Source organism: Nematolebias whitei, chromosome 14 (assembly GCF_014905685.2).
Source record: "Nematolebias whitei isolate Nwh7 chromosome 14, NemWhi1, whole genome shotgun sequence".
NCBI lineage: Eukaryota > Metazoa > Chordata > Actinopteri > Cyprinodontiformes > Rivulidae > Nematolebias > Nematolebias whitei.
Window position 1 is genome coordinate 5868146 of NC_056511.1, and position 13864 is coordinate 5882009.

General features: G+C 39.7%; 1 protein-coding gene across 1 annotated transcript in view; it reads left to right on the forward strand.

The window, feature by feature from the left end:
- The window catches only part of rad51d (RAD51 paralog D), a 28746-nt gene that overhangs the window by 6035 nt on the left and 8847 nt on the right, over positions 1-13864 (forward strand). The window contains exon 3 of the mRNA XM_037687238.1: positions 2119-2237. Within this exon, the coding sequence (XP_037543166.1) occupies positions 2119-2237 (119 nt within the window). The remainder of the gene's footprint in view (positions 1-2118; positions 2238-13864) is intronic.

Below are 13864 nucleotides of genomic sequence, written 5' to 3' on the forward strand. Positions count from 1 at the left end.
GAGCCCTGGATTCTGAAGACTCCAGAGCCCTGGATTCTGAAGACTCCGGAGTGCTGGATCCTGAAGACTGGTGCTCTAGACCCTGAAGACTCTGGAGAATGGTACAATGAAGACTCTAGAGTGCTGGATCCTGATGACTCCAGAGCCCTGGATCCTGAAGACTGGAGCTCTGGACAATGAAGACTCCAGAGCGCTGAGTGCATCTGCTGGAGGGTCAGCAGATGCACAACAGTCCTTGTTGACTGCTCCCTCGTGCTGCTGATGTCTACTCAGGGTTCTTGGGGGGGGGGGGGGGATTCTGAGTGTTCTGCTGATCTGCTGGAGTGTCAGCAGATGCACCAGATGCTGAGTGTTCTGCAGGCATCTGCATCAGTGTCAGCTGAGACATTATGTCTTTTTCCTGCCTAAATAATGAAAAGGCAAAAAGAGTGATTTGACGTGCAGCTTTTTATTTTGGAGCTGGAGTTCATTTTCCGTGCAGTGTCAAGTATCAGTGGAGACCAGCCTTTGTTGAAGCACGGAGATTTTATAACCAACTGTGTGGAAATTAGGCTTGTTTTTTTAAACAAAAAACTGCTATGACAGAAATACAGCGGGACACTTCGTGTGGTCCACTAACAAGCAATTTATCCTGAGGGAAGGTGGGGTGTGGCTCAGCCTGTTGACTCGGTGATAATTAGGGATTTGCATCTGTTATACTTAAACAAACAAAGCCTAATTGTCTACTCTGCATTTTGCTGCTTTGTGCATCAGCTCAAGTTATAAGAAGTTATTTTAAACAGACAACCATTGTGACAATTTGTTTTGTGCACTGAGTTTGTTTCGTCTATAATAAATTCAGAATAATTATAGATACTGGTGGGAGAAATTATATCAAAGTATTTATTTGGCTGCTCATCTTTTCCTAATAGATCCACAAAGAGTACATTGATTTTAGACACACTAGGGGTAAAATCCCAGATGATATGATACGATTACACATACCAATAATATCACAATGCATCAGTTCTGTGATAACCAACAAAACGTTAGAAAATCTTAAGTGATGCGTCAAAATATCTATTTAACTCTAAATTAAAAATGCCTGAATTTCTTGAGGAATCTCCTAATAATAACTTTTTTATGTCTTCTTTTATTTCCATGTAGCCGTCAACTTTCTGAAGGTTTTCTGGTTAAGGTGGTATCTTGCCGAGTTGACACTATTTTACTGTTTTTCTATTAAAAGCTTTGTGTGAAAAATGCTATGCTAAAGAGCTCAAATCACACCAAGCGTCCGCCATTTTGAGAACCGAAGAGAGACAGCCCATGTCACGTCAAGGGGCCTCCCTCCCATTTTTCTTAGAGACACGCTGCTCACTCCCTCACTATCCATCCTTCGGTTCAAACAGTCTTATATTGTCATCAAGTGGTCGAACAAAGGTACTGCACGCAAAACAAATTAAACGTTTCTTCTTACATTTGACAATAATTATTAATTATTGTCAAATTTCAAACAATATTATTGTTTATCGCAATAATTTCTGAGACAATTAATCGCCCAGCAAAATTTGTTATCGTGACAGGTCCAGTCCTACATAAATTTTGTTCCGTCTGGAACTGGAGCAGATTGGAAATTACTTGAATAAAAAAAAAAAAAACAATAATCACAAACAGTGCACAACTAATTCAGCTGTCCAACGTATTGGATAAAAACTTATTTTTCTAATAAATAAAGTAAAATATTCCGTCGTTAGTTCATTAAGGCTTCTAATCATGTAGTTTATTATTAAAATAACAAAGTAATGTCATTTTTCAACTTTTCAGGCGCAGACTACATTAATCAGATCGATGCCGATGAATGTTATGGAGCCTAAAATGATCACGCTCAGATTGGCTATGGTTTAGTAAAAAATGAAATAAAAACAAGTTTAAATTTAAATATTAATGTTTACAGCTGAACCAATAGGAAGGAAATCCCTGTGTGCGACATGACAACCCAATATTTTTACTTATTCACCTTGATTATAATTTTATGTTCCACATTTTATTGTATATAATCCAGTAACTCTGAGCTACAGGAGTAGATGTGTAACTGCTGCAGTGGTTTGAGCCTCGTTTGCTCTGATTTTTGTATTTCAGGCTCTGTTCGCCATCCGCCGAGTGCTGCTGGCCCAGCACACAGCATTCCCCGTGTCAGGAGCTGATCTGTATGAGGAACTACTGAGCTCCACGGCCATCCTCTCCACGGGAAATCCCAGGTAAAAGTCAATTCTGCTCACGCAGCAGTGCATGCAGCTTTGTCTTTGGGGGCCTGGGGGATTTAGCAGTGGGCTCAGTGGAGCTGAAACGACTTGCAGGAAGGGTCGGCTCTGACGTCCATATTCTTTGGGACACGTTCCTGAGGTTTTTTATGATGCTGTTACTGTGTCCTCCTAATCAGTCCTGTCAAGGCAGGACCTTTGGCTGCTTTCATAAAGCTAACAACAGTTTGTCTGCAGTAAAACTCTTAAGTTCGTTAACTTTTTTGGCTCTTGAGCTTGGAGTTTTTCACGCTCTGCAGAAGTAATTCGTGCAGCTTTGACGAGACGTTTTATGATGTTTTCACTTGGCTCAGTTTTATGAACCGTCTCAGGTAAACCCCAATAAGGCTCATCCGGAGGTCACTTTACCTTCAGCTGGAAACCCTTGAAAACAGGAGAAGCTGCATGTGTTGTGTGATTTTATTACAGATATTGTCAGGTACCTGCGTTGCACTTGTACTGTGTATTGAAATACACGGCTGTGAGGAAATGACGTCCCAGCACCTCTTTAAGTATCTTATCCTGCAGCACAGGAAGCGTGCTCTTCAGCAGCGCACGGTCTGTTTGTTAGCAAAATGAACTACTGGACGAATTTCAGTAAAACTCAAAGCAACTGCAACATCTACGACTTGCTAACGTAATAACCGGACTAATGAGTGCACCTGAATATAAGCTGGCGGCCATCTTGAACTGGATTGATTCCAAAAGATACCACAATGTTGTGGCTGTTTTATTTATTTACTTTGATGGGTTAGGATTTTATTATTTTATTATTTATTATTTTATTTAGTGGGCGCAGCTTTAACTATTCGACATTAGTCTATAGAAAGACGGCTATAACTCAGTGAATTTAACAGATAAGGAGTCATTCACAACAGATAGTCCAAGCATTAACAGATTATTGAAATGTTGCAGAAGATTTTTATTTTTAACATTTGACCAAAATAGCTATAAATCCATTATTTCTCATCATAAAATGAACTTGGTGTAAAACTGGTGGCAGGTGGTATGCTTTTCTTCAAAGGATTTAAGGCCTGTTGTTATTTATTGAATTATTATGTTATTATGCTGATGGTCATGGTATATCCAGAAAATGTTTTCCTCCCACTCTGGGAGGATTTCTCAGTTTCTCTTTTTTGAACTGATAAATGTTTTGGTTTCAGATTTTTTTTTTTTTTGTATTACCTTACTGATAAAGTAGTTTTCCATAAGTGTCTTCATCCTCCTGTTGCTTTTGTCGTGCGTTATTATTAACGTTTCGTGACATGAGTTGATCAGCTTTATCAAATTAAACCTTCCTTCAGAATCAGTGTTTTAAAATTGAATTTACATTGAGTTATGCTTGTAACAAAAAAAAAAAAAAAAGCATCTGTCGTGGATGCAGTAAAAAAAAAAAGTAATAAAAAACATTGGCAGCTCCGACTGACGCGGTTCCTCGTTGGTCCATTTGGCTCGTATCTCCATCCTTAAGTGGCTTCTGACATATCAGCTCCATTAACTCCGCCTTCAGCTTGACCACTTTCTGGTAGGAAAAATACAAAACAAACACCACAGACGAGTAATTTAAAACATCTTAGCCGCACATCAGAAAATCAAAATTTAATGACTTGGAAGAAAAGCAGAAAACCCCACAGCTACTGTACCAGCGGGGCTCTGTGTTGCAGCAGGCGCAGCGTGACACCGACACTTTCTGCTGCCGTTCTGTGATTCACTCGTCTGTATGTCATCGCACGAAGCACGCAGGGTAAATACTCCAGCCGGCATGCACACGTTTCTCCACAAATCTGTGAAACAGTCCAGCAAGAGGTAATTTATAGGAAGAGACCTTTCCCACAGTCACTTTCTGTTTGGGCATAATTAACGACCGCAGGTGTTTTCTCTCCCTCTCCGTGGCTCTTTGTAAGTGTTTTTTATAAATTAGTTACAGCAGTGGAGCAGTGATCTAAAACTAAATCATACATGTCAGCGCAGCGCTGTGATTTACGTGCGTGTGTCGGCTGCTCTCTGCTGGTGGTGAGCGGTACTCTCATGTCTTCCTGTCTCCGATAGTTCAGTGTTTATTTCATGAAGAAAGACTTCACACAATAAAATCAACTGTTTGATATAATGCTTTAATAAAACGTGCTCCTAGCAACAAGTATTAGGCTGCAACATGAAATAAAACTAACACCGAACACACTTTTTAATAACATTCAACCGTAATAACTTTAAATGTAGTCTTGTAGCTGTCAAACAGCGTTGAGCAACTCTTAGTTTCTGCTCTTCCTCCAGTCTTCATCGCAGCTCTTACGAAAGGCAGGAGGTCATGTGATATGTAATATTTGTGTCTGTTAGCAAAATATGTCATGAACTAGTGAATGGGTTTGAATGAAACTCGCATTGTTGCCCCTTGGAGCCAGGCAAAGACTGAATATTAATGGATCTCGAAGCCGGAACGAGACCAACTTCCCTGCGTGTTGGTTCCAGTACAAGTTTTAAGTCCCGCCCCCTCCATGTAAACCAATGAGAAGGGGTTTTCTGCAGACCAAAAGTGGGCGTTTCTGGAGGGCAAACACTGATTGGCTAGCTGTAATTTCTGGCTCTTTAGTTAAGTTACGTGAGCGCTTTTTTAAAACTGAAGGTTTCTAAGAACGAGCGTTAAATCTGCTGTGAAACACAAGAATATTCTCTTTTGTTCTTGGGTTGTAGCTGCACCTGACACAGGTTGGCTTGTGTGTGGTCATATGAAGCATCTGAAGCGAAACCTGCTCCCATTTATCAAAAAGTCTGGTCTCAATTAAAGATCATGAGTCCTGTAACGAGATAATGGTCCAAAACAAACACTAAAAACAAAATGTTCTCTTTAGAAGTTCTTCTATGAGAACTGATCTATGAATGGAGCGGAAACATGGATTGACCCTTAAAATGTGAGACAGCTGAGGAAGTTAACCAGTAAACAGAATACCTGCTCCAGTTGCAGAAATCTGACAGAAACTGACAATCACTCCTCTGCAGTGACTGATTTAAAAGTTGAACAAGAAAATGTGAAGTTGAAGGAAACATCCTTTGTCCCAAAGCCAGTTTAAGTATCATTATTAATTTGGTTACTTTATTTTTTATTTTTTTTATGAATTGATTGTAAGTACTTTCACATTACTGAACAATCTAAACAGATTTCATTTTTTAATGTAATGGCTAATATTAAAAAACAAACATTTAGCCCTCCGCTACCCATTCATGTTGCTCTTATTTTAAAGAGAAGGTATGGAGACGCCGCCAATGTCGAACCGGTTAACACCATAGACATGTCTGTGGTGTTAACACAATCTGCCGACAACGCCTTGATTATTTTTATTTTTGTCCAATCAGATGTGGCCCTCGAGATACGCCTTCTGTATTTGTCTGCCGAGATACCTACTTGAAACCAACAGGTCATTGCATTTGGTAAAAAAAATAAACCTCACCTCAGATAATGTTTTTGTCCACCGTCACGGAGCAAAGAGGGGATTTGGATCGAATTTGGACGTCCGTCTTGTGAGCTGGATAATTTGAAAAATAAGTGAGTGTGTGTGGCGCTGCACACAGAAAGGTCAACAACAAGGCAGTTTTCTACAACCAACAGCAGCTGATTAACGTCTCAAACGCTCAAATAATATCTCAACTACAGCCCCAAATCTCAAATGAGTTGAAAGGATGTTATGTGGATGCATTCTCATCTACCTGCCAGCTGTGCTCAAGTGTCTGACCACTGAGATCCTGGAACTAGCAGGAAACATGGGTTATGACAGCGAAAGGACAGGATCGTTCCTCGGCACCTACAGTTGGCCGTCCACAGCAACGTGGAGCTCGGCAGACTACTGGGAGGAGTGGCCATCGCTCTGGGAGGAGTTCTGCCCGGCATTCAGGAGGTCCTACAGCCCGAGGGGAACCGAGAGGCCAGCTGAGTCTGGGTGGACGTATCCGACGGCATCTGCGGCCAGTTTCTTAGAATCCACTGTGGGATGGATCTTTACAAGAGATCCTTTCTGTCTACAGCCATCAGCATCTATAACATCTCTTAATGAAATGAGGATAACGAGCTACAACAACAAATAATTTCCCTTTGGGATTAATAAAGTATTTTTGAATTTGAATTGAATTGAATTGAGTCACCATCACCATTGGGTTGCCACATCAAAATCCAAGGTTACCACTGAGATATGAAATTATGCTTTCTAGTTTTTATTTTGCTTAAAAGTACATTTTCCTCAAATGATTGGGGTAAGACAAAATTCTGAGAGACACGTGACCCCTGCTATTGCTACTTAAATTATGCAAACATTTCTAGTCCGTTTAACAAAATGCCTCATCAATTCTTCTTCTTCTTGTCTTTCTTCTTCCTCCTTTCTTCTTCTTCTTCTTTTGCAACGAGTCATCCTCCTCCATCTCACTCTGTCCTCATTTCAACTACCTCCATATCTTCACATCACATGTGGTACACGAGTATACAAGAGTAAATGTGGTATAGCTCTTCTTGATGCGTAATATACGATCCATTTATTCTTTTATCTATTTGTAACATTGAAGGCTAAATATTCTGTTGACAACCTTTTCAAAGTTTTCATCAAAATTAATGCTCAACCATCCAGGTACAAAATCCAGTAATGGTCAATCAGGTCATCTGGACAGTTTCTTTTTTGTGGAAAGACGTTTCGTCTTCTATCTGGAGGGCTTCAGCAGTCCGAGGAGTCCCAAGACTCCTTTAGTGGACCAACCAGTTTGCTGGTGATAAGATGGCTGCTGGGGGCTGTCCTGCCCCTCGTCGACTCCTCCCAGGCAGGCAGCCACAGACAAACCAGCAAACTGGTTGTTCCACTAAAACAGTGTACTGGGGACTCCTCAGACTGATGAAGCCCTCCAGATAGAAGACGAAACGTCTTTCCACAAAAACAAAAAAAAGAAACCGTCAGGATGACCAGATTGACCATTACTGGTTTTTTCAAAGTTAATTTTATTTCTGTAGATCTTTTGAAGATCCTTCTTCCCTCAAATTGGCATTTTGTGATCCTTAGCTAATTAGCCTTGGCCTACTGTCACTGCATGGTGATCTGCAGTTTGGGGTGGTAGTAACTGAGAGTTGTTCCCAACACATACTTTAACAGATGATGCAAGGCTTGTTTAAAACGAGTCTTTCTTTAAAACATTTATTTTTAAATTTCTGTTCTGCTTTGTTTTGTGCGGTTTACAACAGCAGACCAGTCTTTTTCAAATAAATTACTCATTTAAAACTTTCTTTTTTGAACCATATATTATTTTATTTAAATAAAAGCTTTAGTTGATGACTCGGATGACAGACGTCGCCTCATAGCTTTCTGAAACTGATATAATTTACTGTAAAACTTCTCTAAATCCCCTGGTTTTATTCTTTTCATACATTTATGTCTCTAATAACAGGCTGTCAGACCAAGTTGTTGGTTATTTCATGTGAATAAATGTGGCACTGGTTAGTTTTTTTTTTAAATATTTAACTTTGAGAACCTGATTTAAATGACTGCAATCAAGCGACTGCCCGCGATCGTCCAAGTTTTCTTTTTGCACTTTCCTCCTCGCCATATGAACGGAACTTTTTATGCAAATGCTCTGATTTTACAAGAGCGCAGTGTTTGCATGTGTAAAGATATTTGGCACTTGGAGCTCAGGGATACTAATTATTCCTCATATAAATGTGCATTTACTTGTTCACAGATTTAGTCAGGACACTGAGTTCAAACCAATTAAGCCTAAAAGGATCATCTCTTATTATTATTATTATTATTATGGTGGGTGTTGGTGGCTTGGAGCCATTTGGTTATTTTTATTTTAGTCATGCGTAATGTTTAGTTGCCTTATTGATATTAATGTGGTGCCCGAGATGCGAGATGAACTGAGTTCTGCTTTCTGAGTTATTATAATGTCGGATCAACTGACATAAGACATAAAACCTGTGACTTGTGTGTTCGTGATGTCACCCTGAGGCGAGAATTGTTTTCAGAAATGGATTGACATTTCAGTGCGCTGATGTGCTCTCTGCATCCTTAAACCTCCACTTTCCTTTTATCAGCAAACACTCCTGTCAGAAATAAACGCCTCAGGCCTCCCTGAATGTTTATTTTTCTTCTCCTCTCTCTTTTTGCACGAGTCGATGTCATCCGTTCGCTTCCAGCCATCATGATTAAAATACAGAATAGTTCCTGCTTTGTTTACAACCTGTTGTGTTGCATGAACCAGCTGCATATCCAGCTGGTTCATTAGAATCTCAGGGTTGTTTTTAAATTTCATTTTTCTTTGTACCTGCAGATAACTGATGTATTTAACTTGTTTAAAAGAGTTCAGTCTTATGTGTATTCATGTCTAGGTGTTTGCATGAGTTTATTGAAAACACTTGTGTGCATTTCCAACATTTTTCAGTCAGGTCATCTGGACAGTTTCTTTTTTTTTGTGCTGAAACGTTTCGCCTTCCATCCAGAAGGCTTCATCAGTCAAGGAAACACACAACAAAACTGATTCTTCTCCTAACAGCTTACTCCAAAGTGGAACAAACCAGTTATGTTGGTGCTAAGATGGTCTTTGTCACGCCCCCTCCTCCATTGCCGGCCCTCTTCCATGTTGACAGTCGTGTCAAACTTGTGTGCGTAGTTGTTTTTTTTTTCATTTGTAAGTTGAAAAACCCTGAGCGCCGTGCTCTTCTTTGTTTGTTTTTTGCCGTTTGACAAACAAACAGGGAATGAGAGTTTGCCGTTCATATTTAAGAAGCCAACTGAAATGTAAAAAATATGAATCTTAATTTTATTCTGACAAAAGTATAAAAAATATTCGAGCACATCACTGGAATAAAACAAGTGCTACACTCCTTGAAGGGATTCGTGTTGGTCACCACCTTGAATTCCCAAGTTTTACACGAAGATCTCATGTGCTCTGTTGCACTCAAAGTATGAGTCGGGAATGAGTCTCAGCTACTACCATAGAAAACTTGCGCTCAGTATTTGTAACACTGTGGTAGACAACTTGAATTGAGCAAACTCTCAGGTCCTGTTTACACGACAACGATCCAATGAAAACAGATTTTTTTTTTTCCCCATTTCTATTAACACGTTTACATGAAAACGTTCTATCTGTTTACGCAGCAACGGTAGACGTGGAAAAGGTGCAATTCCCTCGCCACGCCACTAGTTGGTGCTATGTCCTTTGAAACTTGAAACTCTTAAGTGCGCATGCGTAAAAAATGTTCTACCTGAAAGCCGCTGCAACGGTCGAGATGGCGGAGAATAAAATATTTCTATGGACAGACGAAGAGGTTCAACTGTTGCTTAGTGGGTGACTTTGGTGATTTATAAGAAGCACAAGCAACACACTGGTATCCGTCATTATCGATAGTTTCTGCTTCAGTGGATTCAAGGGGGCCGTTATGTTTTGCGTCATGCTGCATATGAGCCAGGGATTCCCTGATAGAAAAGATCCTTTTTTTTCTGTTTACACGACACCGGGACGTTTTTGAACCATTGCACTCTGGGATTTATTTTCTTTCCATTTACCCTTTATTTATACAGGTTAGTCTCATTGAGTCACAAGAACTCATTTTCAAGAGAGACCTGTTTTTGGGAGCAGATGGTGGGGGTTAAGGGTCCAGAGTTGGGTAAGTGAGGGTGGAGGCAGGTGTGTGTGTTTCACCTTTTCCACCCACATTTTGATGTTGACGGTACCGGGAGTTGACTTTCCCATCTTCTCTAACCTCTGCGCCACCATTCCCCCAAAATCTTTCTCAAATGGTGCCATTGTCAGAGAAAACATTTGCTCTTTTTGTGTAAATGAACAGTACAAACGCAACAAAACGCTTCCAGTTTCACCAGAAATGGTTTTCGTGTAAACACGGCCTAAAAGCTGTAGATGTCCGTCCAGTGACAACTTTCTGAGAGTTTGTGATGTTTCTTCATTCGTTCACAAGATATTTTGTTAACAGACAAGCGTACTATCCACTGGATAATCCCCCACCTTTCATGACGGCTGGTGCGTAAACGTTTTGTCGGTCTACTATAAATGTTGATTTATTAAATAGAAGAAAATGGAGGATGTCCAGTTACCTTTTAATCGTTTTTTAAATCTGTGATTGGTCATGACTGTGCAAGCTTATTACCAAATGGTTCTTTTATTATTTTAAGAATTAATGTTCTTTTATACATATTTTTAAGTGTTGTAGTGAACTAGGCCTGAAGGTCAAATCCTGACCTTAAGGACCATATGGGACAGAAACTGTCATTTCATTGATTTGAATCCAGAAATACAGGTTGACCCATCCTAAGACTTTCTTTCTTGAATTAATCAAGTGAAAGAAGACTACTTTCGATTATCATTACCATTTTACAAATGTTTGATAATCAAATTGTGTTAGTTCAAACAATGTTTAAATGTTGAAGTGAACTACTCATTTTTAAATCAACTGTGAAACAGTAATAATGATTTTTAATCCTCATTCAAAGAAGAAATCAGGTTAATGATGCATTGTCTGATTTTCTGTCTTCAGTGAGCAAGTGTGTAAGTTGGTCAAAGTTCAAGTTTCGGTCAACTGCAAGTTTACTGAAAAAGAAATGTCATGTTTAACTTTTACAGCAAGATACTAGAGAATTGACTCCACGAAGTCTGAAGTTCTTCATAATATCTTTTGTCTGTTCTTAAACAATCTTAATCTTTTTCCTTGACTTTTCATAACACCTTACATCACAAAACACACCTCTGTTTTGGTCCATCGACCAATCAGAAACTCCCAAATGAACCGGAAATAGAGCTCTTTAAAATGTCGGTACTTCCTAGTTCAACCTAGTTGGAGTCGGGTGGAGAGTTTTTGCAGCTCCAGTCGTTTGGGAGAACAGAAGTCCAGCCATGATTCAAAGCTCTTCCGAGTCTTTTGGGATTATGACATCTTCCACCTCTGAGTGGAACTTCTGAAGGACTCCACTCATGTGAGTCCACCGTGAGCTGAACTGTTGTTGATGAAGTTCTGCCACCACTCCGGACGGTTCTCTGCCATCCTACGGAGACGCTGGACCGGTAGCGTAGCTGGAGCTCCGCTTTCACTGATTCATCGTCAGAGAGGTAATGAGTCGAGTTGACTACCGAGCGTACCGAGGAAAGCTGGGTCGAATGGAGGGTGTCGTTCTGTCCAACACTTTTCACTCACACACACACCATCTCCCTCCCTCTAAACTTCAATCTTTAAATTCTTCCATCTGCTAAGAAATCATTCCAGATATTTTTAGAAATGTCTGAAGCAAAGTTTTTCGACCACCGCCGTGTGGTTAACGTCTGTCGTACTGCTGGAAGTGAGAAAACAATCGCCGTATTGTTTACTCCTTGTAAAACTTGCTAAATAAGATGTTGTTATTTTCAATTTTTGCCAATTAATGTAAATGTGTGATGTGTTAAACTTGATTCTGTTAATAAATGACCCACTGTCGTTGGTGAGTCAAAGAGAATTAACGTTTCCGTCCACATTTTATTAAATTCAGATGCACGTCATTATACAGTCCAGAAAAATGAAAGAATCCGTTTAATTTATGAATATATATCAGCATATGTTCATACTACAGTGTCCATCATCTCGTAAGTGTTGGTAAATTTATGCATATTAATGTTGTTTTTTTTCCATCAAACAAAATATTGGTTAAGCAAACAATAAATTATTTCTGAAAATTGGCTGCCCTGGTTTCTAAAGATCATCTTGTATTCAAACTGAGACCAAAAGTTAAAACACAGCTGCCAATTGATTACGATCATTGTTATCATTTCCCCAGACAGAATGGATGATGAGGGCTGTTACTGGTTAAAGGTTTAGGGTTTGTGTGGGTTAGTGGTCCCTAAAGTTTGGAATGGGACCCCCTTGTGGGGCATGAAACACCAATCGAGAGTTATTTATGATTTCTGGAGAATAATCAAATTAAATGGTGAAAGACTGCTGATATTTTTGCTGTTACAGTATTGTTATAAGATATACAGACCTCATAAATTGCTTAAAAACGGTGAATTGTTGTACAAATCTTAGTATTTCAATATATTTGTAAAATTTTGGAGTTTCAGCAAGCAGTGGTTGGGTCTGAAAATTTTCTTTCAGGGGTCAAAGGGTAAAAAGTTTGGGAACCACTGATGTTAGATACCAAAGTTCGTGCTCAATAATCCAGGTAAAAATCCAACAGTGTTCAGTCAGGTCCTCTGGATGGTTTCTGCGCAGATTGAAGAAGTCCTTTGGATGAAAGACGAAATGTCTCAGCAAAAAAAGAAACCGTCCAGATGACCTGGCTGAACATTGTTGGACTGATGTTAGATGTTATTGTCAATAATGATGAAACTATGAAATGTCTTAATCAGTGTAAAAAATACATTTGATTTGGTTTTAAAAACAAATTACTGGTAATTATGACCAATATTTCCTCTTGTAGCCTTTTTCATGAGCGTTTCAGCCTTGTAACTGGTGGCTACCTAATGGATATAAAATGTTGACCCAGTGTTTCAATAAGAACCTTGTATCATTAAAAGACTCTGCAACTGTCCAGTAAAGTGGAATCATGCTTGTTTCTACAGCCCCATCCTCGTCTCCTCACCATTCAACCAAGTCTCAGCTCTTACATGGATTCTCCTCCAATCAAACCCAAGGATGGACCCTTTCAGGTCCAATTGTTCTGAGAACGCTGATGAGAACAACCCACGGGACGTTTTATTTTAATCTGTGACTTTCCAAGGGCAATCACTTTCATCTCCCCGAGTCCTTACAAGAAGACAACGTGAAGCTCCATCAACGGCCCAGCCGCCCTCGCTCTGTTGTCAGAGGAGGCAGGAAATAATGCAAATAAGTCCATCCCCACCAATTCTTCTCTTGACAATCACACAGTGAGGGGGTGGTGGAAACCACAGGCTTAACCTTCAGGCTGGAGGGCCTTGGCTGTGTAAATATAAGTGCACGTCTGTCATATCCATCATCACAAGTGAGATAATGAGACCCCCAAAGATTGTTGGTTGTGCCCAAACTAAATCAGAACGCCGTAGTGGTGAAGGATCAGGTGGGTGAAGTAAATCTGATAGTATAACAGAACATTAGTTGCCGTTTGCTTATAGACACATTTAGGTCAACATTCAAAGTATTTTAAGTTTGTTTTTCAGGCTCAGCCCACATGAAGACCAGCAAAAAATGGAACACCAGAACCGAGTTCGTCCTCACCAAGTATCTCTCCTCGGATTATTTACAACAAAATCTTAAAATTTCCACAGTTGTGAATCTCCCGGAGGTTATAATTAATCAAGATTGTCAACCCACCCACATACATGCACACACAGAGGGCTGCAAAGGTGTTTCCCAGAAGTAAAAACTAGTGATTAAGTTAATTAAGCAAGACTTATTTTAGTTTAAGATTTTTTGGCATTGGCAAAAGAGAAAAACCTGCAAAAACGAGACGTGTGCAATACGATACAGAAAATGCAAAAACAGTAGAAAGTATGCTATAAAAAAACTTCAGATAAAGAAATGGAAGAGTTGGGTCTTTTTAAAAGACGTGGTTTGAAGGTGCAGTTTTAAAGTGGGAGTGCAGGAACATTCAAAAGGTTTG